Genomic DNA, 26,786 nt, shown 5'->3' on the forward strand with positions numbered 1-26,786 from the left:
AGACCTTTATTCGCGGATCTTAAATTTCGTTGCAGGGGATAAAGGACAGACAGGCGTTCAACCATTCAGATTTTCCATTACTGATGGACTTATGTTGAAGAAAAATTCTGAATTTTACAGGAAACCAATGTAGGGCCATCAGTGTTAGGGTGATGTGATCATATTTTCTACTGCCCGTGAAGGCCCTAGCATTTTGTAATAATTGTAATGGTCTTATTGTGCTTGCAGGCAAACCAAATAAGAGAGCATTACAGTAATCTAGATTGGAAAATATTGTTTGCAGCACAGTGCAAAAATCCTCATAATTAAGTAGGGGCTTTAAATGTTTTAAAATATGTAATTTATTGTAACCAACTCTAATTTTGTGGCTGATGTGCTTCTTCATATTAAGATCACCATCAATTATTATATCCAGATCACATGCATGATGGTCAATTCTATATGCATAGAATCTGTTTTTAAGTAAATAGGCGCTTTTGATAATTTTCCATTTAACAATATAATCTCAATTTCATATCAATCAATAATTGCTGGATAGATGATATATAAACCTCTACCAGCTTCAAAGTGTTTTCTATAGAATTTTCAATCAGAACTAAAAATTGCATGTCATCTGCGTATATATAGCAATTAATGCCTAATCCTAACAGTAATTTGCATAGAGGTAACACATAAATGTTGGAGAGTCCATCTCAATTTTTCTGATAAGGAGTTAGCAATTTTCACCTGAAAGGAGCGAGCTTTTAAATACGAGGTAAACCATTGAAACCTATGACTCATGACAACGTGATCCACGGTTTCAAATGCCGCAGATAAATCAAGTACGCTTAGGAGATATGATTGGCCTGCATCAAAACCCCTCAAAACAGTGTCTTTTAATGCTAAGGATTCAGTATTAAAATTCTTCCTAAAACCAAATTGGGATGGAAAAATTATCCCCTCCGGAGACCTGATTTCTTTTTCTTTCTTTGTTGCTCCCAATCAAAGGGAATGAAACGTCCCTGGGTCCAGGCTGAGAACAGGAGCTCCCACCAGAGGAATGGCCATTTCCCTGGAAGGGAGGCATAACCAGCGGTCTGGACTGATCCGGGTACATACAGGGAAAGAATGGTTTCCCTTTAAGATGCTCAACCAATTGTGCTTGTACTACTTTCTTGATTATTTTTGCGATTAGTGGTAAGTTTGAAATAAGTCTAATATTGTTTAACACATTAGTGCCAATGTTTTTATTTTTTAGGACCATCCTAATTGATGTGCAGTTTAATAGTAGCATCTCTCCCTCAGAAAATTAGATTTATTATGTTAGAGATGCAAGTAGAGACTATATTCGTAATTGTCTAATACTTTTCTAGGGATTGCATCTAACAGATGGTTTGCCAGATACATGATTTGAAAATAGATTCAATTTCTAAGGAGGATTTCCCAGGGCTGTAATATTATATTTTGATTTGAAATTGCAGTAAAACTGTTAATTTTTGGATTTTTTACGTTGAAGAAAGTTGCAAACTTGTTGCATTTACTTCCTACTATTTCAGGACCAATTCTTTGATCAACTAGATTAGATTGTTAAATTTTGTACCATTGAGAAGAGGATTTTTGGGTTAAATTTCAAATCATGGATTTTTTTTTTAGCATAATATTCTCGTTTTGTTATTTATTAAAGTTCCATACTTAGACAGAAGGGCTGCATATATTCCCAATGTCTGATTAGAAGGATTCTTTTGCCATAACTCCTCTTTCTTATCTCATGGGTATACTACCATGGAGTACTTGGCCTTTTTCATTCAGGTTCCTGCTGATTACAGGACTAAGTTAATCAGCGATTATAGTGGTAATATCTATCCAGGATGTCACTGCTGTTTCAATATTATTGTAAGATATATTACCGAGGGCTCCTGGTGGTTTCTCTACTAAATCCTGTGTTTTTATAGGCTTACGGCGGGAGAAAAAGTTTTTCACTTTTGGTAGAGTGATGACTGGTATGAGGTACTGTAACGTGAATTAGTTTATGATCCGACCAGGGGATAGATTTGGTAACAGTTATTGTTTTCACTGACTACATCGTTATATACAAAAACTAAGTCAAGTGTATGTCCTGCCCTATGAGTTGGGTCACAAAAAAACCTGGTCCCAACCTAGCGCTGTGAGTGTAAAGGAAGGCCTGGCATGCGGGTGAGCGTGGTATTGTATCTCGGTGAAGATTAAAGTCACCTAGAATGACAGCTGGAACATCACCTGCTAAGTTGTTTACCAGTACTTCAATCAGTGGGGAACTATTACATTCCAGCAATAGGCCAAGCATAACTGGAGGTGGTTGGCTTTAAAGAAAGCTACTGTACTTCAATAGATATTGAGATTTGCTTCAAGTTTAAATCTTTATTTGCAATTACCATTAGACCACCACCTTTCCGGTCTTTTCTTGGTACTGAAAAGACGTCATGCGATTGGTGTGCAATCTGATTCGTTAAAACTGAGTCCGACACTTAACCATGTTTCAGTGATACAGCAAATCGCAGTAGAGAATTCATCTAATAAATCATTAATAATTTTGTTAAAGATTGAGCACTGATCAGAAGTACAGATAGCAAAAAAACGAGGTAACAGAAGAGATCTGATTGAATGGAATTTGAAGAATATCTCCGTTTCTTCTTTGTCTTCGCTTATTTGAATCAGTGCCATACCTTCCTGGGTTTATTATAACATTTATGAAATTTTGCCAAGACTCAGTCATGATTTTACTCACTTTCTTCAAATGAGTCCAGTAAGAGTTCTCAGTATTCTTTGTGGGGTGACACGAAGGTGCGCACAAAGGGGCCAGCCCCTTGCACGCACTCCTTCGGCACGCGACGCCCGGCGCCTCTGGCGGCGCGCTCATGCTTCTGAACCCATGCCCCGAGATGACGTCAGCGGGGGGAGGCGTCGCAGTCTTGTGGGTTTGCGCGGCGGTTGTTCCAGAAGAGGAGGAAAGCTGGAGCAGGCAAGCCTTGGTTGGTAAGAGACACAGCTGAAGCAGGAGGAAAATGTTTAAAGTGACAGTAGAAAGAGCCAGGTGGTCCATCTAGTCTTCCCAGCAAGCTTTGGGTTTTTTTTTTTATCATCTCTTTTAGGCAGTAACTGCAACTCCATGCAGGCTACCTCTTTTTTTCATTTCAGTCCTTTAGTTACTAAAGATCCTTTGTGTTTATCCCACATGCTTTGGAACCTCATTACTGTTCATTATTGTTCTGGTCTTCCCTACAGATTTTGGGGAGCGTATCACATGCATTTACCACCCTTTCTGTGAAGAAGTATTTCTTAATATTGCTCCGAGTTTATCCCTTCAGAGTTTCATATCATGACCCTTTGTTCTACAGATTTCTTTCCATCAGAAACTGTTTTATTCTTGTGCATCATTAATGCCTTTCAGGAATTCAGAAGTCTGCATCATATTTCGTCTATCTGTCCTCTCTTCCAGGGTATGCATATTCAGGTCCTTCAGTCTTATTTCATTTGGTCTTTGATGCAGACTCCTCATCATTTTGGTTGCCTCTCTCTGAACCGCTTCCATCCTGTCTCTATCCCTTATGAAATACAGTCTCATATATATCTATATCTATATCTCCTGGATTCCCGGCCTGGTATTATTTATTTTATTTATTTGTTTAGAATTTCTTCTATACCGATAGCCGTTTGCACATCGTATCGATTTACATATAACTAGGAACTTTTAGGCATAGCCTTTACATGGAACAGTAACAACTATATGAGACGAGGAACAGAAATATATATATATGTTAAATAACATGGTATCATGCTATAATACAAGATACAAGGGACTACAATACAAGGTACAGAAGCTCTTGATACTTCCAAAGAAACAGTAGTGGATCAATTGCAAAGAGAACACAACAAAAAAGTCTGAGCTGACATGTTGGTTACATAAAGTTCATAAAGTTCCCAACCAATCAGCTCTTGAACCAGTTGCCAAGTGATGAGACAACCACCCTGCCACTCAGAATCTGAGCCACAGACACGCATTCAGCTGTTATGCTGCTGCTCATGTGCTCATTTAGTGAGTGCCCCCTGCAGCATTATGTAAAGTTCTTGCTTGCTGCTAGCCCTTCCCTTTCCCTTGAGACTCGCTGGCTCCACAGCCAACTGCTCCTCTCAGAGCTCAGCACAGCCACCTCAGACAGAATTCACAGGTATCTCCTCCCGACTCACCCTCTCCCTTTCTGTGACTGTAGCTTGCTCCAGTTCTTCCCTCCTATTTCTCCAACACCTTCCTCTTTGACTGTGTGCTACACAGTCTGCTGCTTTTAGTGTTATGGTTCCCCAGGTTTTTTTTTTTGTTTTATATAATTTTAATTTTATGTATCAATTTTATTTTATAATTACTTATGTATGTAAGCCACCCAGAATTTTGGATGGTGCGGCCTAGATATTTAAATAAAATAAATTAGATGGCAGCTTAGCCTGGCAACACACTTCAATGACTTAACTTGTAGAAATACATATCTATAAGGCTAAGATAGAATTCAAAAGAATTTGTAGTGAACAGTGCAAGTACATCTCTTCCACTGAAATTTCAGAGTTACAGCTGCTCATGTCAAGATTGACTCCAGGGTAGGGCGCACTTACTCCAGGGTAGGGCGCACTAAAAATGATCCATGCTGTCATTCTTTTGGTGTTATATAAAAAAGAAAATGTATCCATGGCCAAGACTGCATGCATCACTGCGTCAGTCACTGAGACAAAGCTCAACATGAAATCCTGCCTTCCCACACGGAACCTGTGCAGCCAACGCATGGATATGAGGCATCCTAGGTGAACCTTACAGCCTTGCACCCCCATCCTCAATTAAAAATGATACATTTATTATAGATTTTATATGAAAAAAGGACATTCAAAGTATAGCCTGAGGAAAAGTATAATTTATAATATGTATACTATATTTACATGCACTATTGTGGTGCCAATCAGAAAACCCTACAAAAGACATTTAAAACCCACATGGTATTAGGCCTAATGTTAGGTGTGGACTTGGCCCGTGGAAAAATTTGCATAAACAATATAGTAAACCTCCCATATCAAAATAGCACCAACTGCCAGCACTCAAACAGTAACACCCCAACCTATGAAAAGGCAAAATTATGAATATTACACCAGGCCCTAAAACATCAATATACCTCCTACTGAGAAAACAAAAAAGGTTAGGTTGCTACAGATCCCTACACAAACTGCAGACTCTCTCACCTCAGTTATACTTACAGGACACAGACAGACCCTCACCTAATACATAATAAAGGCACTATAAAGTACAAATAGAAATGTGCAGACAAAACCAGAATGGAAATTGCAACAAGTCACACTGTACTACAGAAACATTACAACTAACACCGACCATGCGCTTGGCAGGCTGGCCCGGCCCCCCCGGGGTTAGCACTTACAAACCCCGCCTGATTATAAGCCTCCCCCCCCCGTTAGCCCCAACCCTAAAACCCCGCTGACTAGCCTAGATTTTTTTGGTTTTGTACTTACACGCAGTTACGCAGCAAGGGACCCCGGCACACGCCTCACCCCTTTTTCTGCACTCTTGACTTGTGCGTGCAGCACGAGATATGTGCGTACATGGGTGCCTTCTAAAATATGCACGGTGAGTGCCAGCCCCACTTGTGCACAAATCTCCCGACTTTGGTGTGCATAGGCTTTTAAAATTCACCTATAAGGCTTAACCTTTTTTTTTTTTGAGTCAGAATTACCGATATAGATATTTTCTATTCATTGCCTGGATGCTCTGGATTACTGACCTGTATAGGCGGTATATCTGGCAGGGAAGGTAGGTTCTCTGGATTTGTTACTGATGGGATAAGTTCTATAGATGTAACAGATGGGCTCGTTGGACCACGGTTTGCATTTGCCATGGTTGCTGTAGTAGGGCTGGTTGGATTGATTGTGTTGTTATGGACGGAAACAACTGGAAAAGGGCCTGCATGCCCTGGGTTAGAATGCTGCTGAAAGAGAAACAAAAGCCTTCGGTATTATAGCCACAAACAACCCCTTCATTCTCACTAGAATCACCAAGTCGCTATGCCACCAACCTGGAATATTTCAGGATGTAATGTTACCTAGCAAGTCTATTGTTCAGTACCAAAACTGTAAAATCAACATTGTGGCACATTTAAACTGACATCTCAACTGAATAAATACGTTTGTTACTTCTGTTAATTATCTAGCCTGAAGTAGTAAATGTTTATTATGATGTCTATGATAGGTTAGTTGCAAGTTTTTTTTTGTTTTATATATTTTAATTTTATGTATCAATTTTATTTTATAATTACTTATGTATGTAAGCCACCCAGAATTTTGGATGGTGCGGCCTAGATATTTAAATAAAATAAATAGATGGTAGCTCAGCCTGGCAACACACTTCAATGACTTAACTTGTAGAAATACATATCTATAAGGCTAAGATAGAATTCAAAAGAATTTGTAGTGAACAGTGCAAGTACATCTCTTCCACTGAAATTTCAGAGTTACAGCAGCTCATGTCAAGATTGACAAAGTATAAAGTATAAAACATTAACCACATTTTTAATTAGTTTGATCATTTCTACATTTGCTATGCCGAGGTAACAGTGCATCCAGTCAAAAAGCAAGTTGGAATCCTAAAAAAAATCAAAATTTGTCTATCCCCTGCTTAGTGTTGCAAAAACAAAGCTTCCCATTGCAACCCTTGCATATTAACCGCGATACTGATGCTCAAAATCAAGAATTTAACTAGAAACGGAGAAAGCACTAACTCATAATGCAAAATGAAAATTAACAAGCGACAGTGCAATTGCCTGTACCGTCAGGAGCCAGGAATATGTCTGCTGTCAACAGAGCAGGTTCGAGGGCTTCAGTTGTGAAAAGGAACAAAGCACAATAGAATAGCTTAGCCGTAACAACTGTGTAGTCATGGCGTGAATCCAAACCTGTCGCTGGAGGTGCGGCTGGATCATGGAGTACTGAGGTCCGTTGTGACGAGGTATGCCTGGCAGATGAGCTGCATTCTGAGCCATTCTCATCTGATGGGCGGCCTGAAAAGCTCCACAGTTCATATTTCCTCTCTGCATTGTCTGCATACTGATCAGTCTGGGAGGCTGCAAAAAGGGTTTTGAAATGAAGAGATAAGGCCACACAACAGCACGGACCCACCACTGCCCTCAGCTCCAACCTCTACAGGCAAAAACGAAGCCTAGAAAATCTCAAAGAGAAATCCTATTTAATGCCGCATAAGTTAGGTTATAAAAAGGCTCAAGGCCAAGGTGTGACAGATTGTAATGGCTGGTCTCACAGCAGTAATGTTATATAAAATGATGGAATGCTTCCAGGCTCTATTCATATATTGCTCGTGCTTTAGGAGTATAATTAAAGAGGAAGGGGGGGGGGAATCTGGAGAGAAACCAAAACAACATTTGCCTTGTCCAAATGTAATAATTCTGTCAGTATGGCTTGTACATAGGAGAAACCTGCAGCTGTGTTCCAAGCGCTGTGTGTTTGTCTGTGGGATTGGCTCGTCCTGCTGGTCCGATTCCCCTTATGCTGCATCACAGCTCTCGTTCATGGTCCCAACACTGACAGCAGTGAGGGTGTTTGGGGGGGGCCCTAAGTGAGCGTCACCTGGGAAGAAGAGTCTCTGGGACCCTATGCAATTGCTTAGTCTGTGCACACCTAGCACCGGATCTGCCTGTGTGTAGAGTCACACATCTGCCATAGCATAAAATGTGTGTTTTGACATAGAAGTGGCTCGCTCCTAGTTTTCATCTTCTGCTCCTAGTTTTGCCCTCCAGTCTACTTTTGGGGCCCATCCAGGGCAGGAGAATTCACTGATAAGGCCCAGAAAGGAGAACAAACACCAAAGGAAACAGAAACCCCCAATGTGCACAAGACAAATCTTGAATAAAACCAATTTTCTGAGTACAGAGTAGTTTTCAGTTGTGAATGCTATAATAATGTACCCTCAGCAGAACATTTCAACACAGCCAGGCCTGTTACAGTGGAAAGCAGACAAACTTCTGCCAGAGGCCACAACCCTCTCAGCTGGAGGTAAATCAAACGCCTTTTATTGTGGGAGAGCACTGAAAGGTGACCGAATTAGATGGTCTCACCTGCTGCTGCAGCATTTGCGGGACAGCTGGTCTGGAAGGCGGGCCAGATGGTTGAGCCATCCTCATCTGCTGCAGCTGCTGGTGCTTTTGTGCATACACCTGCTGCTGCATATGCTGGAGTCGAAGTTGTGCAAGATTAATTTGTCCTGGGGCTTTGTTGACATGGTTTGCTCCTGGAGGAACCTGTCCAACTACTACATTAGGCGTGTAACCAGGAGCTGGTTTATTTTCAACAACAAGGTTACCTGAGGGATACAAGGAAAATAAAGCCAAGCTAGTGAATTACAGCACTGCTTCTACTGGACCAGATTTTTCGTGATGTACTTTAAGGTCGGCAGAGATCAGATGAGAATTTACATATATTTAAACCCATTCATTCATGCATTTTTACTTGCGCTATAAACAAAGGACGAGAAATATCATTGTGTGTCAGTACAACAGAACCGAGTGTATATTGAATATTCAACCACATCTGAAAATCCTGAATCACTTGATCCAGCTGGTCAGATCAAAGTTTATGCATTAAATGCAGCCAAATGCTCAACTGTAAATTAAGCCTTAAGTTTTATAATTCATTATAGTATAAAAGAACCTAGTCAAGTCAAAACCCAGAGATTAGCATACGCAGTATGATCCCTTATAGCTTCATAGTAACATAGTAGATGGAGACAAGGCCAATTGACTCATCTAGTCTGCTCAGCTCTTCCTGTTTACATGCATGCCTTAGAAGCTTGACCAAGCTCGGCCCACATTCTGAACACTCACTGGGCAGGACAAATTAATCTCCCACGCATTATTATAATATATCCAGAAAACATTTCCTAATTGTATTGTGGAAGTTTGTTACCTACTTTGATATTTCTGGGAAGTGTGGGATATCCAAATGTAAAAAATAAACTGAGGCCATATCTGACTCGTGCGTTGAGCACCTCCAGATAATGTAAACAGTGTCAAAAGAAGAGGCAATGGTTGACAGGTAATAGAAAAAATCTTTTAAACACACAATTGGTTTCTCTTAATGGTCATTACTTTAAAGAGCATGGGAGGAGCAGGCAGAGTGAGAGTAGACAAGACACCCTATGGGCACACCTCAACCTGACTCCAGAAAAGTTGGTTATGCTGAAGTGTTCTCACAGGCCCATAAGGAAATTACTACAGGAGCAGGTGACTGCAGAGCATTAAACTCCACAAAGGGAATAACTCTTGCAAATTATCCGGCTGCAAAGTCTGAAGAAAATAAACTAATTCCCTCACAAGGGTGTGCAGCATGAAAAACCTAGCCTATATTTTAAGTCACTAGGAAGAAGGGCTCTTAACATTTTCTTCTCAGCAGCCAAGTATTATCATGGTATGATCACATGTAAGTCATTATATTGGAAGCAGCAGAGCAGAATGCCTCTAGCACCTCAAGGGTGCAATTATTTCGAGATAACCAGATCCTCCAGGGAATCCCTCCTGCACCTATTCAGAAACAAGTGTATATGATGGAGATGTTAGCAGTTCTACTGCCATAGGACAAAGTAAACTCAATTTAAACCTCTTAAAACGGTATAGGCCTAGAATGTCAGATAACACCATAATCTGAGCTAGGTCATCCAAAAGGTGAAATGCTCTGGTGTCTGCTACTCCCTCTCATCCAGTGTACTTTGGATTTACTAATCCTTTAATAAGAACATAAGAAGTTGCCATACTGGGTCCATCAAGCCCAGCATCCTGTTTCCAACAGTGGCCAATCCAGGTTATAAGTACCTGCAAGTACCCAAACATTAAACAGATCCCAAGCTACTAATGCCAGTGGCTATTATTTATTGTACCTTTATATTGATTAATTTGTGCAACGGCATCACTATGAGACACGTACTACTAATTAAACTGTTTAGCTAAACAAAGAAGTTATCATGCTATGTGTCTGGTAGCAATTTCCAGTTCAGGCTGCTTAAGTATTTCTGCAAGGGCTCCTGAGTTTGCAGGGATTCTTCCTTAATTGCAAACCAGTAACAATCACTTTGAAATGAGCCCCCAACCTACGAATACTGAAAAACTTCTCATTCACTTTACAATTTACAGCTGGATTTAATTCCAATTTATGCGTTTTTAATAATATTCTTTCATACAGATACTAGCCCTGTATCTTAAACAGAAAGGCAAGGCAGAGCTGAAGAGAAAGAATGAAAGCAGCACTACATAAAATAAGCTATAGAACGTCTTTTGAAACCAAAGCTCCCAGATGACTTGTTTTATTTATTTTATTTATTTTTATACACAGTCAATTAGTATATCATAAACAGTTTACAATCAATTAAAAGAATAAATCATAAGCATATCATAAAATACAATATAGATAAAAACTAAACAGAAACACAAGAAAATTAATAAAATAAGTGTGAAATGAATACATCTAAATAACTTTAAGGTAAAATTAAAGTATTAAAATTGGATAGTAAATTAAAATTTCAATAAAATAATTGAGCCTCAGGTTACTATAAATATATGCTCTCAGCTACAGTAAGCAAGATTAACTATTGCTATCATAAGCTCTTTTAAGAAAGCCATGCCTTTAGTTCTCTTTTAAAAGTCTTGATTTCAGTTTGTTGTCTTAGGTCGCCTGGCAAGCTTTTTTTCTTACGAGGCATTCGGTGAATGCCAGCGTAATTAAAATTAAACATGAACCCCAATGTAAAAGGAATAAGGCCTGGCAGAGGAGGGTAGTGGACTTGTGTGCCTGAGCCCAGGGTGGCCATCTTGGTCATGCAGGGTCCTTCATAGAAATATTATTAGATCGTTTTTAATCTGAAGTGAGGGCAGAGCTGCCCCAAGTCAACAATTATAAGGAAAGTGGGACCCCCATTCACTAATGCACCCGCAGAGCTGGCACCAATGAAGATCAGCCCTGTTGAGCTAGGCTGCAACATTTCTTTGGTCGGCCTCAGCTCCGCAACACCCACAGCTTGATTCAGATGCTTCAAGGCGTTCTACTATTACTGGATATCAATAATTACCTTTTGTAAAGATCAATTTAAAATAAAACAAATGCTCTCCAAATTGTGCATCTGCGTGAAAAGGTGGGTGATAAAACTGTATAAATAAAAACAAAACAAATCCACCAAGCAAAGTGAAAAGATAGCACCACTACCAATGGTAGGCGTGGCAAAGTAACTAGGGACCTTTCTTTTCAAATTCCCTGCAAAATAAAAAAAAACCCAAAAAACCCTGATCCGAAGTTCCCTGTAAGTATTTTATCTGCGATCACAACCTTACCGCGTGCCTGTGATCTTCTTGATAGAATAAGGCAATGGTTTGCAGTTGCTTTCTGTCTTCCCCCGGTGGTCTCCCACCCAGGCACTGCCCTGCTTAGCTGCTGACACCTGACCAGCAATCTCAAGAGATGACAAGAGCTCACCTAAATTGACTACGTTCTTTGCCCAGAACGTCGGATCACAATGAAAGCGTATGGCACCGTTGGCAGCTGGGACCGGGTCACATCGGGCTTTTAAAATGTGCCGTAACTGGAACGTAATCTAAAAAGGGAAAAGCCACAGAAGGTGGAAGAAACATTAGCAGCTTGAAATAAAACCAAGGTGCAAAGCTTTCAAAAGGAGAAAACATTTTAGCTGTATTGGTGCTCAAGTAATAATAAGCTGAAGGGGGAGGGGGATAGCATCTCTTTCATAAATCCTCATAGCTACGGATCACAGTGTGGCACTAATATTCCTTGATCACAGATAAGTCAAAGCGGGACCATTCGTCACTGGTTCAGCTGAATACATGTAACAAATACCGTAACTGGTAATCAAATCCTTCTATATGCTCTGTACATAGTACTCTTACCTGTGGGTGTGTTGCTATGGCTATAGTCATGGTCGGTAGGTGAATTTCTGTGGACACTACCAATTTATCTGACTTGCCAATATCTTTTTGTGCACAATTTGTCTAATCTCACCTCATTCTCCATCCCACTCACATGAACTGTGCTCATGGTTTCCGTACTCCAAGGGCAGCAGCACAGTGTACTGAAGAAAGTAATGGATCAGAAAGGCAGATGATGCAAAAGAACAATTTTCTGACCATTGCTTGGAGGTCTAATGAGCTTCCCAAAAAGTGGAATGAACATTTTAAGGAGTGTTCTGCAACCATTTAACGCAATTCATTGCTCCTTCTTACCAGGCGCTTGCTGTACAATAGTGCCGTGCTGCTGCCACTTGCAATTGCCCAGTTAGTGAAGTTCATCACGTGCTTGACTTGGCGTGATAGACCCGTGATGTCATTCTGCTGCTGCACCAACTTCATCTGTCTTTCCTTTGTAACACTCTAAAGCAAGGAGCCAAGATATAGTTTCAAAATCAGTAAAAGCTTTACAAGATGCCTCAGAGCACCTATGAGTCTAATCACACAAGTTAATATTCCACTACCATTTTAAACAGGATAATGCAGACAGTAAAAATCCAAAGATGAGGCAGAAAGAATCAACACTAATACAATTCTCCCCCAATACTTGTGTGTCAATGGGTATTCAGATCAGTCCATTCTCCAGGAAAATAACTATTGCAGGACACTTTATAGTTTGAGAGAATAGGGTACCGAGGGAGTTAAGCCAGTCATATACATTATATAATGCTGTAATTTGTCAAGTGGATTCTGGTGATTTTTTTTTTTTTTTTAAAGTCACAAGAACAAATGTAGGCATGATAAAGTATCTGCCACCAGAAGTCACAAGATAAATTACAGACACGTAAACCACCAGTTATCATAAATAAAGTCACCCAAAACAATATATCACAAGGAATATGATGGAAGACTGTGCAATAGAAATGTCACATATTGCAGTATTTCATAGTTTGACATCTGCAGGATTCATAACCACACCTCCAATTTCTTCAAATCCATCGGTATTTGAGTATTGTGTAAAAATTACCACCATGAGAAGAAACAAATCAAGGCACGTGAACAGAGGAAGTAATGCATGAAATATAGCTCAGCCCTGTTCACTTTCTAACACACCCTTTTCTTCAGCCATTACTGAAACTCTCAAGATCCTACCTAACAAAAGATGGTAACCATCTGCCACAACCATATAAGTGACCTAGCCTTCAACACCAACAGGAAAATGCTGATTTAAACAAGCACATGATAGAATAATTTCAGCATTAACGGAATGAAATGCATAGCTAAGACTAGCTGAAGTTGCTTTTAAACAAAGTCATGGCCACGCACTTCATTATGAAATTGTTCCATGATAGGTTCTGCTGGCTGAGTGTGTACCGGCAGTACTCAGACCCCAACCTCCATGCTAAACAGAGGCTTTTTAGCACTATCAGTCTCTGGTGTTACGGTTTCTATAGTGAGCCCAGCTACTTCCCAGCAGGAATCAGGCAAGAGATGACGTGCCTTCTGTAGATGACTGAACAAGTTTATTTGACTCCTCAGAAAATTCCCAGAAAACTATAGAGCAACTCCTCAGAAAGTGTGATATGAGAAGAAAGGAAGGAGCTACCAATATTACTCTTGAGATGCTTGCCTGCTTATGCTGGCACTCTGGAAGATAACTAAGATATTTTTTTATTTATTTTTATTTAAAGATTTTATATACCGACTGTCGTTGGGAACACCTCATCGGTTTACATGAAAACAGAATGCAGCAAATATGCTTTACATAAAACAATGAACTGAAAATAGAAACAGAGAACAAGTAGAGCAAATTTCGGGCTAACGGGGCACCGTGAGGAGAGGAACTGAAAATTTTAATATACAAAGCGAACTAAGTAAACTAATAATATTATTACATATAGGGTAGATGCAAGCTGGGTAAAAGACTGCATTGCAAAATATACATATAAAGATCTAGGCTCTGCTTTCTGTTTTTGGTCAAGAAATTTGCTTCTCTCCATACCAAATCTTAAAGGACCTGACTTACAAAGCACAAACTTGCAGTCTAAACATAAAAATATTGCAGAATATGCCAGGCCTCTGGGGCTTTTACTTATGATATTCTTAGGGACCTTCGTTTTTAGCGTTTAGTTTATTTTCCTCAGGAATTTCTCAGCATTTATTATAATGAATAAAAATTGGAGGAAAAAAAAGCAGTGGAAAAAAATGAGTCCTCTTTTTCCCCACTGATTTTCTCCCGTTTTTGTTACAATACTGAGAAATTCCCTGGGGGAAAAAAAACCCGAAGGTCCTTAGATGTCCTGTAATTGGCAAAACGTAGTTCCAAGATGATGCCCAAAGATGCTTCCACACTGTTGACCTGCCCAAATAGTCAGAGGAAGCCCACATGCAGGAGCAGAGATGGTTTGATGGAGACTTGAGGCAGTGCTGCCCAGTCTGAGGCCTCTCTCCTACCCACCCCAGCCCAGCAGCAGCTGCAGGAAGCTGTCACTGCTACTGGAATAGGATGCAAAGTCTGCTTGAAGTTAATAGTTGCAATTCCACTCCCCAAAGCAGGGAGAACAGAAAATCATGTTGTTACCTGTTGGTATAAAATACTGCCATACCACCAATCTGAAGAAAAAAAAAGTCTGTATGGGTGCATTTAGCCTGGGCTGAAAAATAATAAAACCATGCAGTTCTAGCAGTGGTTTAATGACAGCCTGCATTTACTAACAGGGATGGGCATATTTGGACCTGGAAATGATTTGCATATGTTTACTTGTTCTGTTGAAAACGTTTGTTAGAAAGTTTGAATATTCATATTCCCGACTCTACAAGAGCAGAAAGCTCTGAGACACAGGAAGCTGTTTTTAGGGAACTTCCACAACTTTTAAGAATGCAAGTCCAAAGAAATTTGTATACTTTTCTGTCCTTTCTGCTAGCAAACTGAACACAGACACAACCATTTTTTTTTTAATTTGCCATGCCCTAGTTATTAAACCTAAAATCACATACTACCCAATAATTAAAATGGTAGTCAATCAAGAAAAACTAACTTAAAAAGCCTCCTTTACTTACACTCTCCAGCAGTTCTCCTACTCCTTTCCCTTGCAGGCCACACCAGAAGCAGCAGTAGCTGCTGAAGCTGTCCTCACGGTTCTCTTCCTTAGGGACCACAACCAGTCTCTTCTGTCTCACACACACACACACACCACCAGTCATCTCCCTGATCAGTCTCACACATATGCACATCACCTCTCTGGCCAGTCTCAATCACACAATGCTCTCGCTCTCTCTTACTTACACACAAGCTCTCAATCACACACATGTTCTCTCACTTACAAACAGGCTCAATCACACACATGCCCTCTCACAGCCACAAGCCATCCAAAAACATGCTCCATCTCTCTCTCGCACACACACACTGACACACAAGCACCCTGCCTGACTCATATACACCACACACATACAGAAGCACCTTCACTGTCTCACATACACAGAAGCACCTTCCCAATCTCAAATACATATACACAACGGCCCCCAGCTGAACAGCTGTCTCCACCAGTGGCTAGTAGCGCCGATCTTTTCTTCGGCCCCGCTGGCCTGCTCTCTAGCGGTGGCTGGCTGCGCCGATCTTTTCTTCAGCCCAGCGCCCTCAAATGTGAGCAGGAGCAGAGGCGGCCACATGATCAGCTAGTCCGGCCCACCGAGGGAAGCCCGATCCCCCCGATAGGCCAATCCACCCCAGTGGATACTCTCACATGGCCTTCTATTTCAAACAGCCACTAAAACACCGGGAACCACAAGAATGAAACTAATATGTTGCATTCGTGGGAGTTTGCCATGCGTTTCATGGACCCACAAATGCAACGAATAGGGACCTATTAGTTGCAGATTGCGCATTCGTTGAAAACAGATGCACATCCCTAATATTTTTATACCAAGCACACAACAAAACTTTATCTTTTCCTAAAGCACTCATGCAGCCAATTCTCAAGTTTTATCTGAGCAAAACAAATCCTGAGCTTTTCCTTCTTGAGAAAAATCCCACCCAACACTTCTACAAAGACAATCAGCCGTCTACCAAAAAGGTCTCAAAAACATGAGATAAATACCAAATTAAACTTTCCATGTTACACACTGAATTATGTCACTGCTTCATTTATGCATTAATATGGACTGAAGGAAAAATAATTTATATCTAGAATATTTATAATAGCCCTTCCTCAAGGAAGAGCAGGTGTCTTACCATTTTTCCCTTAAAAAAAGAAAAAAGTACCATATAGCCACTACTTAAAACACTATCACTGGATAAAGTGATAGTGACCAAGGTAGAAAAGTTCTTCCAGTTTTGCCAAGGTTCTCAAAAAAATCAATTTACTTAAAATTTGATTCTTAATCTCCGTAGATCCTTAACATATCCATAATTCAATATAAACTTCTACCAATATATTACACCAAACCAAATAATCTAGTGAACTTTTTTATTGAAAGCCAAGAGATACAAACAGTGCTGAATGTAGAGTAGCTGCCTATACAAAGTCAGATATAACAAACCAGTACATTTTACTACTGCCACCCCGCCCCATTCCTAGGGATGGTTCTCTTTCCTAAAACATTACCTCTAGGATCCAATGTTCATGTACCCTTACTCCTTAAGCACATGAAGAGACTGTGTTGAACACAATATTCAATTAATCTTTTTATATAGGGTTTTCATCAAAATAAGCATAATTTATAAAACTGTGCTAAGCAGCCATCTAGCTCAACACATGCCCCAGTTTGTATAAAAAATGCTATGATAGCCCATTTTGTAAACACCCATTGAGCTGATGCTAGGTTAAAAGACAGTATATGGTACTAAAGGTAGCAAGACCCCACAATAAATGTGACATACTTCCTATGGCCTGAATGAAGCTTACACCCACTTCCTTGAGGTGAAAGTTGGCAGAGATGCACTACCGGAGAGAGACAAATGTCAGAGGTTTCCAGGGACTTCCACAGTTTCCTTGGTTATCTCCACAGAAATTCCCTTTAGTACAACTTCTATATACACCACAGATAATTTCCGAGGGTGCTTTAATCTTAGTCGCAACCATCTTTTGATGCCAATAAATGACTCTCGGGGCACTGGAGTCAGCCATTGAGAGAGGTCCGGAAAGTCTTTCCCCCTTGGGCCCTCCAGCCACAGTCGACACCATCAAATCTCAACGACGACCTGAAATTACTTGGCTGATCAAGGAAGACAGCAGTGGGTGATTCATTTAAACACTATTCAGCACTTAGTGACTACCCCAAAAGCTGTCAATCCAAAGAATCAACGGGGCTCAGCAGGATGTCTCAAGAGGACCTGTAAAGCTTAACGTTGGACCTCCAGAGATCAACATGGTGAGTGCATTGGATGGGAGATGCACAGTCACTTCATGGGTGAACGTGTACTATCCAGTACATCCTTGTTCTCTGAGCGGTGCAAAGGAGACTGGCACCAATGGAAGTTCTCCTTTAATGAACCTTTGGCTCTGTTCTTCCTCAGCTTTGTTTGGTACAAGCAGGAAGAACAAGATTCCTTGGTCCTATCCTTAGGCTTTGGTGCTGAAGGGGTGGATACCTTGTGTCACTCCAGCTCTGTGATCCTCTGTCAACAGTTTAGAGGACACTTTCAGTTCACCTCTAACATCCTAGAGCAGATACTACACAGCAGGATCTATGATCCTGGAATGGACATTTGCAGCAGTTCTTATAGTGCTCTGTAATGGACATTTTTTGCCCAAAATTCAGACAGTTCTTGAAGCTGCTGGATATCTTCCACAATTTTGTATCTATTTTTTGGGCAAAGGGAAAACAAAGATGGCACAAGTACAAAAAGGTGGTACCTGGCCACCAGAGCAATGGACCCTTCTAATAGGAACACTGAAAAATAAAGAATTTTTATTTTTACTGAATACATGAATAATATTCAAACAGATTAAACTGGCAATGCACATACATTCCAAACACAAATACAATAGTGTCTGCATAATAAACCAAAATGCATACATTGGAGCAATAGGAATCATAACTACATAAAAACTGTAATCCCCGGATATATAATGAAAAAGTTTTCTAAAATACTAAGCAGGAGAGAAAAAAAAGGTACTAACATTCCACAAAGAGGAACTATGCTCAGAATCAATGCAGCAGCCAGAAGGGAAAAACGTTCCCTTGCTGCTGGTGGACAATAAACTGAGGCACTCTGTGCCGCCATGGGAACTGCTGTCATGCCCAAAAAGGCTCATCTTGAAGGTACAAAATCTGTCCCCAAGGTCCAGATCAGATTGTCTTTGCTAAATACATTACTTAAATACCACTCAGTAAGGTCCAAATGACAAGGGGAGGGTCACTGTTGCCACTGATGTGCTGTGAAATCTAGTACAGCACTAACCAGTCCACTGCTTGGCCATTAAAAAAACCTTTTAAAGCCACATACTTCTGACAACAGGTTATTCTATAAAATGGTGCATGCTTGCCTTTCCTCTCTGGAGGAGGAGAACGGGGGAGAGATATATATATATTTTTAAATTTAACATTTCTTACCCAGCCCTCCAGAAAAAGTTCAAGACAGGGTACAAAATACACATAATCATAAGGGTTAAATGAGCATCAATTAAAACAAGCTAAAAACAAAATGTTAAATATAATATTTTCTTGATGTGGTTAAGAGAGGATTACTGGCAGACTTCAAGAAATAAGTGTGTTTTTAGAGCAGTGGTTCTCAACCAGTGTGTCACCAAGCACCGGGGGCAGGTGTGTCTCACGCTACTCCGTCTCTCATTGCTCCTCTCCCCTTCCTCCACCGAGCGAGAGGCAGACATTCTTCCACTGCTGCTGTGGCCGCCCGGGCTATCGGAACGTTCAAACCTGGCTGGACGGGAACGGCAGCAGTGTTCGTTGAAGCCGGCAACTGCACCATGGCCTTTTCTTCTTTCCATACCACAGCCTGGAAGAGGAAGTGATGTGTAGCAGGGCACGCAGGAAGAAAAGGCCATGCAGCATTGAAAAGCAGCATCAGCCCTAAGCAGCAGCACAGACCTTGAGCCAAAACTGAAGCAGCCGGTGATTAGCAAGGGAGACAGCAGCGTTAGCCCCCACGGTCAATGGGATTCTTCTTTCTTGGGCTGTGGGGGTGAGAGACAGCCAGCTAGCCAGCCAGTGTATAAGTGAGAGAGGGAGAGTATTGTGTGATTGAGAGAGACTGGTCGGGGAGGTGACTAGGGTGGGGGGTGAGAAAGACTGGTTGGGGAGGTGACTGGAGTGGGGGGTGTGTCTGTGGTCCCTAAGGAAGAGGACCATGAGGACACATGGCCTCAAAGGCAGAGAGAGGGTAAGTAAAGGTGGCTTTTTAAGTTTATTTTTCTTAACTGCCATTTTAGTTACTGGGCATTATGTGACGTGGCTGCTGTTTTTTTGAAATATTTTATTGGTGTTTGGAGAATTTTAAATAATTTTTAAGAGTTTTTGTTAGATGTTATTCTGTTCATCAGCTGTTTTGAAACATTTATTCATATAGTTTTACAACTATAAAACTATGCGGGGATCTATAGCAGCTTGGCTTTTTCTGTTTACTAATTGGAGGTGTATTGGGTGTTTAGGGCCTGGTTTAATATTTATAGTGTTGCCTTTTTATAGGTAGGGTTGTTCCATGTGAGTGCACACCACAATGCAGGTGTCACTTTGTGCGGATTAGTTTGTGTGCATTATTGCAGATCCTGGGACTATGTTAGGTGCTATAGTTGTTTATAGGTAGGGCTGTTCCATGTGAGTGCACACCACAATGCAGGTGTCACTTTGTGCGGATTAGTTTGTGTGCAGTATTGCAGATCCCGGTACTATGTTACGTGCTATAGTTGTTTATAGGTAGGGTTGTTCCATGTGAGTGCACACCACAATGCAGGTGTCACTTTGTGCGGATTAGTTTGTGTGCATTATTGCAGATCCTGGGACTATGTTAGGTGCTATAGTTGTTTATAGGTAGGGCTGTTCCATGTGAGTGCACACCACAATGCAGGTGTCACTTTGTGCGGATTAGTTTGTGTGCAGTATTGCAGATCCCGGTACTATGTTACGTGCTATAGTTGTTTATAGGTAGGGTTATTCCATGTGAGTGCATACCACAATGCAGGTGTCACTTTGTGCAGATTAGTTTGTGTGCAGTATTGCAGATCCTGGGACTATGTTAGGTGCTATAGTTGTTTATAGGTAGGGCTGTTCCATGTGAGTGCACACCACAATGCAGGTGTCACTTTGTGCGGATTAGTTTGTGTGCATTATTGCAGATCCTGGGACTATGTTAGGTGCTATAGTTGTTTATAGGTAGGGTTATTCCATGTGAGTGCATACCACAATGCAGGTGTCACTTTGTGCGGATTAGTTTGTGTGCAGTATTGCAGATCCTGGGACTATGTTAGGTGCTATTTCTGTTTCCATTTCTCCAGGTTTGCATGCACAGTGACTTTTTTGAGTTTCCATTCCAGTTTCTATCTCCATATTTGTAATTTGTGGTCTTTCTGTACTTGAAGGTTGATCTTGTGTATATAACCGAGGTGAGATATTTAACTAGCACGTAGGCTAGTAAAATACCTCACCTTATTTGTTGTGTTTTCTCAACAGGGCATGCATTGGTGGTGAACTGCTGTCTTTTTATAAGTAGGGCTATTGTGCCTGGTAGTAGAGGGAGTTTGTATTGCTGTTATCGAGAACACCAGAATATCTTTTTTTGTATAGTGAGTTGTACAGGGAATGCTCTAGTTCTGCTTTATACCCATTACTGAGGGTGGGGGCTGGGAAGGAAGTCCTGTGGATGCAAAATGTACATTTACAATTAGCCTTGTGACTGTCATGTGTTCAATGTCTCACACATGTGAGAACTATCAGGTGTGTCCTGACAGAAAAAATGATTGGGAACCACTGTTTTAGAGGTTTCCTGAACTGTTTGGAGTCATGAGTGAGCTAACGGGAGAGAATTCCCAAGTCTGGGGCCAAAAATGGAAAAGGAGCATTCACATGTGGAACCTAACCTGGATATCCTGGGGGAGGAACGAAGGGTGAGATCAGGAGTGTGCATACCAAGAGCTGAAGTTATCCAGAGAGAAGATTATGAATGATAACTGGAGTTCTGTATTTAATAAGATAACATAACTGCCATACTGGGTCAGACTAAAGGACCCTCAAGCCCAGTATCCTGTTTCCAGCAGTGTCCAATCCAAGTCACAATTACCTGGCAAATACCCAAACATTAGACAGATCACAAGGTTATTAATTACCATAATAGTTTATGGATTTATCCTCTAGGAACGTATCCAAACCTTTTTTAAACCCAGTTACACTAATTGCTGTAACCACATCCTCTGGCAATGAACTCCAGAGCTTAACTATGTGCTGAGTGAAAAAGAATTTTCTTCGATTTTAAATGAGCTACTTGCTAACTTCATGGAGTGCCCCCTGATCCTATTATCTGAGAGAGTAAGTAACCAATTTACATTAACTCAGTCAAGTCCTTTCATGATTTTGTAAACCTCTATCATATCCCCTCTGGTCGCCGCATCTCAAAAAAAGATGTAGTTGCACTGGAGAAAGTGCCAGGAAGGGCAACCAAAATGGTAAGGGGCATGGAACTTCTGCCCTATGAGAAAAGGCTATGGAAGTTAGGGGTTTTATTATATATTTAAATAAACCGGCCTGATGCAGGTAGCACTGTCAAACCATGTCAGGTTTTTATATGGATTGGAGTTTATCTAAGCTTTATTATTTGTCTTGCAATTTTGTTTACTTATTATTACATTGTCATTTTTTTCTATGGTTTTTATATTAGCTATAAAAACGCCATTTATTCCGCACATTTCCACCACCTTTGGCTCACTCATTTTAATGTAGCGATTCAGGGTCTTGTATTTCCGTCATTGTACATCAACGTAAGACAGTGGAATGCATTTACACTGAAGTCTTGGTTCTTTTAGCACAATGACATCTGAACAAGTTAAATGAATGCATACAGAAGTAGCACTCAAAATGCCATGGAAAAAACTTACAACTAATGTATGCTATAACTTCACAGCTAAGGTCGTAGTAAAATGAAGCTATACCCTTCACATAACATTATTGGAGGTACTTTTGTCCAATTCATAACAGGACTGGATTTCTGCTCCTAATCATATTTGTAAGACTTTTTTAGGAGTTTCAGTACCTATGAGGTATCCATATTTATTGTACCACGTGAATACCAATTAATTCACTGACAGTACATGAAGCCATGCAGCTCCACCTTCAGGAACAAGCAAAGAAAGAAAATATGGCTCAAAGAATGAATTGCTTTGAAGAACCAAAGCTTGCAGCAATCAAAACAGAAAACTTCCAGCAAACTGAGCAAAATAAAGTTTAAAAAAGAGTAACCATTTTATATTTACATCAGCATACAAAAATTTAACCTTTAATTCTACGTAAACTTACAGAAAGGCAAAAGAAAGCTTTGTTAAAAAAACCCCAATATATTTCTCAGCTATTCAATGGAAATTGAGAAAAATCTTCTTTTGCACTTTTTGTAATGAAATCAATTTGTACCCAAGGAAAGCATTACGCTAACAAAGGTACAAAAAACTAAAGAGGATACATGACCTCATAGCAAATCTGTAATGTTCTGCTCAATGGTGAAAGAGCGATGACCATCACTGATGCAAAACCATCTTTGAAAACTGGTGCAAGTTGTGAGACTAACTACAGGCTTCTTACATAAGGAGCTGAAAACTGGTCCTTATAGGTTTTTAAATTGTACGAAACTAAAAATATATAAATATTTATATAATACATTTTTTTTACACAGTATGGCCAGATTAACTTCAATGGCTGATAACTAATTTGAAAAGACAAGATTTTCAAAATCATAATGCCCAAAATGCCTTGAGAGAAAACTATTAAGCATGTGCATACATGTGTATGAACATCATACTCCCCCACTGGGGGAGAGGAGGGAGAAAAGAGGGGGAACTAAGTGCATTTTAAGGCTGGCAACCCGAGGTTATTTCAGTACACTACCCTTCCCCAATATACCTTGGACCAATGATACCCACCACCACATAAAACCAAATTATTTTACTGTACCTCCAGTTGCTGTAATAGAGATTTGCCTTTCTTATTGATTTCATTAATAAGGGTAAAAATAGCCACTTTAATTTCCTGTTCTACTCGTTTGTTGGTTTCGTTCACTTCTTTTATCCTGCAGAAATAAAAAGGGGTTGATAGTTGGACATTAACTTTTGTACAGTACTCAAGGTAAGTTTAGGACTTACTAGTGCTGCACGACATCCACAGAATTTCTATTAGAAGAGATAGGGCGTGGGGGTGGGGGAAGGGACTAGTATTGATTCGGGGTTTTAATGAGTTATTTGATAGCCTGATTTAGGTAGATTTAAATACAAATGCATTCTGCTTAGGGTTCCCTCTCTTGGGGATTCACTAATGAGAATAGCAAAGCTTTAACAGACCAGCCAAAATTTGCACTTGAGTTGTTTTAGTATTAAAAAAAACCCAAAAAACAAAAAAAGTAGCCAACACATCTTGTGCCAGATGTGAATGGTATCATGGCCGAGAGAGAGAGAGAGAGGAGAGAAATGGAGACATGAATAGGAAGGGAGAGAGGATAAGGTAGAAGGGTCAAGAGAAGGGTTTTGGATGCTGAAATCATCAGGCTCCAGAACGATGCAAGAGACCTAAAGGACATGTGGCAGAGAAGTACAGAGAAGAGAGAAGGGCAGATGGTATAATCCCCCTTTCCCCTTTAATAGAGGAAAAAATGATTGGGGAGGAGGTAGTGAGACAAAAAAATCCGTCAGACACGGCATGACACGGAACATTTTTGCTAGGATCTAAACTTAAAAATTGTTCTGAAAATTTTTTTTTTATGCATTATAAAGCATTATTTTGAATTAATGAGGAGTGGATAGTACCGTATGGAAGAGCACATGCAAGCACACCAGGATCAGCCCACACATTGGAAGGAGGGGCAGATTACAGGGCACCCCATACCAATGCTGATATTCCCACCCTCCCTGTTACTACTCTCCTGTACCATTTCATCTCACAGTTTCAGAAAGAAAACCACCATCTCAAGGACGACATTAAAAACAAAAGTATCCATACTTACCTATTTTGGACTTGAGTAGCAGCAAAATGAACATAATTTTTCTTTTCAAGAAGTTTGGCTAGCAAATTTTCAATAGCACCCTTTTGATTCTGAAAAGCTTCTTCCAAAAACTGATACCTTTAAAACCAGAGAATAAAATGTTAATTGAGTAGTGTATTAATCCCATGGGAATGTGTGGTTTGTAAGAGTCAGAACACTAATTTAACAAAAGAGAAAAAAACTTTCAGCTTACTGCCTGGCATATAACTCAGTTCAACAAACATTAAACCTGTCAGTAAGAAGAACAGGTGACTAGTTACATACAGTACAACCTTTTCATGCTAAGCTCTTATTTGTCATGTAAAATAAGTTACTGTCTGTGGAAGTTCCCTATTTTTTTATAGCACCAAAAAGTATGTATAAAATGGTACAAGCATGCTGAGACACGAGACTGAAGATATGAAGGGCTGGAAAATTAAACCTTTGTGAAACAATCTTTGCTTCCCATTGAAAATTTGGATTGTACAAAGCAAAAAAGACGCAAAGTATTTTTTGTAAGATTTATATGACCTGAAAATTGATAATTAGCCTAATAAAGACAAAGCACATTAAATGCTAGAGAGTCCTACTCTGAAGGGATTCGGGTGCATAGAAACGGGTGTCACATGCTGCTGCAGCAGAGTAGGACGATGGAGGCAGGGTGAGTAACCGTAGGGTTTTTAAAGAACGCTTGCTTTGAGACAAATCAGAAGTTAAGCAGAAAGGGGCAGAAGAGGAGAGAGACAAAGCAGCAGGACAGGAGCAAGGCCTGTGAGAAGGGAAATCTTTAATTAAATGCTATTTACCAGCCCCTAAACGGCATGTATGCAATCTTATTCATCACCAGTGGATCAATGCTGGTTTTAAAGTCAATTGGCCATCATGAAGCAGTTGGACAAACAATATCAATATGAACTGGTGCAATTATATATTTACACAAAAATAGTGTGGGGTTTTTATTGGTAAATTAATTTTTCCTCAATAACAGTCCCATGGCAAGGACAAAATGACACTTTACAGGAGATGACCTTTAAAGTAGCAAAGCTGCACACTGGGTCAATTTTGGGTGAATCTGGGTGAGAGAAGTGAGATACCACCTTAGCTATTTTTCTTTGATAGCCTCTGAATGAGTAAAAAAAAAAAAAAAAAAAGCCACAAAGAATAATTTTAGATCCTGGACATAAGTACAGATCTCATACTTTTCCCAGTTTGTGGCTTCAGATCTACTGCATTCCTGACTCAACAAGAATGGGAAGATGTATGAAATGATACAGCAGATGCACCAGGCAAAAGCATAAAGAGCCATAATAGCCCAAGACCCAGGCTGGAACTGGAAAATTAACATTAACGAAACCAAAACTACATCTTCTCCACTCGTTTTATACAGCAACAGAGTATTATGGCTGAGCAAACCATACTTGAGCTCTGGCTGTACCTTCACTTCCCCACCAAGAATCCTCTGTGCTTGGCAGGGATGTGCAGAGGGACGCCATACGTTGCATTCGGAATTCGTATTCATCGGGGGGGGGGGGGGGCGCAGATACGTTGCATTCGGCAAGGGGGCCCCCCCCCCCGATACATTAATGCGTTCATTCTTATTCGTTTCCCGGCTAAAATTGAACTAACTACAACCCCCCACCCTCCTGATCCCCCCCCCCCCCAAGACTTGCCAAAAGTCCCTGGTGGTCCAGCTGGGGTCCGGGAGCGATCTCCTGCACTCGGGCCGTCAGGCTGCCAGTAATCAAAATGGCGCAGATAGCCTTTGCCCTTACTATGTCACAGGGGCTACCGGTGCCATTGGTCGGCCCCTGTCACATGGTAGGAGCAATGGAAGGCCGGCGCCATCTTGTGCTCCTACCATGTGACAGGGGCCGACCAATGGCACCGGTAGCCCCTGTGACGTAGTAAGGGCAAAGGCTATCGACGTCATTTTGAATACTGGCAGCCGAGGGCATGAGTGCAGGAGATGGCTCCCGGACCCCCAGGGAGTTTTGGTAAGTCTTGGGGGGGGGGGGGGTCAGGAGGGTGGGGGTTTGTTTAAATTCGCTCCTTTAGACGGCCAAATAATTCGGCGAAGATTTGTTGTATTCATGGGGAATCGCGATACGTTTCACTTCCCCATGAATAAAACTAATATGGCCCTATACATTGCGGATTACCAATACGTTAGAAACGAATGCACACCCCCTAGTGCTTGGTCACTGTTTCTAGGAGGCAATGCTGTTCTCAAAAGGATTGATACTTTGCAACAGTACCAGAGAGAAACAGAACAGGGTCTCACAACAGTGGAAATCAAAGTTGACAGAACTAGGATTTTGTTTCTATCAAGTATGGATTATGTTAATCCATTTTTAGCTAAATGTTAGGTGTATACTTTCCAGTCCCCAGCTACATAATACTAACTTTATTTGGTCTGATGGCCCTCTATAACACAGTCACTGATATTAAGTACTATTTGAAAACAATTTTAAAAATGTAGCTGGTAGATTTTTTAAAAAATTTACAATTTCCTTTTTGTCTCTATTTTCTATATAAATCTTAATGAGATACAGTGAAACCACTGCAATGGACTGTTCGGGAAGCAGGGTGGAGTTAAA

General features: G+C 40.6%; 1 protein-coding gene across 4 annotated transcripts in view; it reads right to left on the reverse strand.

Annotated features, from left to right (window-relative positions):
• TRIM33 (tripartite motif containing 33) overlaps positions 1–26,786 on the reverse strand; it is a 139,832-nt gene that overhangs the window by 29,132 nt on the left and 83,914 nt on the right. For 2 of the 4 annotated variants that reach the window (XM_029572458.1, XM_029572456.1), the window contains exons 5-11: positions 24,172–24,288; positions 23,130–23,244; positions 12,294–12,440; positions 11,533–11,650; positions 8,133–8,377; positions 6,957–7,124; positions 5,790–5,990 (exon numbers count right to left, since the gene is read on the reverse strand). In XM_029572458.1, coding sequence (XP_029428318.1) covers positions 5,790–5,990; positions 6,957–7,124; positions 8,133–8,377; positions 11,533–11,650; positions 12,294–12,440; positions 23,130–23,244; positions 24,172–24,288 — 1,111 coding nt within the window. Of the gene's footprint in view, positions 1–5,789; positions 5,994–6,956; positions 7,125–8,132; positions 8,378–11,532; positions 11,651–12,293; positions 12,441–23,129; positions 23,245–24,171; positions 24,289–26,786 lie in introns of all 4 variants that reach the window. The other 2 variants (XM_029572457.1, XM_029572459.1) reach the window with 1 other exon arrangement.

Source organism: Rhinatrema bivittatum, chromosome 12 (assembly GCF_901001135.1).
Source record: "Rhinatrema bivittatum chromosome 12, aRhiBiv1.1, whole genome shotgun sequence".
Lineage (NCBI taxonomy): Eukaryota > Metazoa > Chordata > Amphibia > Gymnophiona > Rhinatrematidae > Rhinatrema > Rhinatrema bivittatum.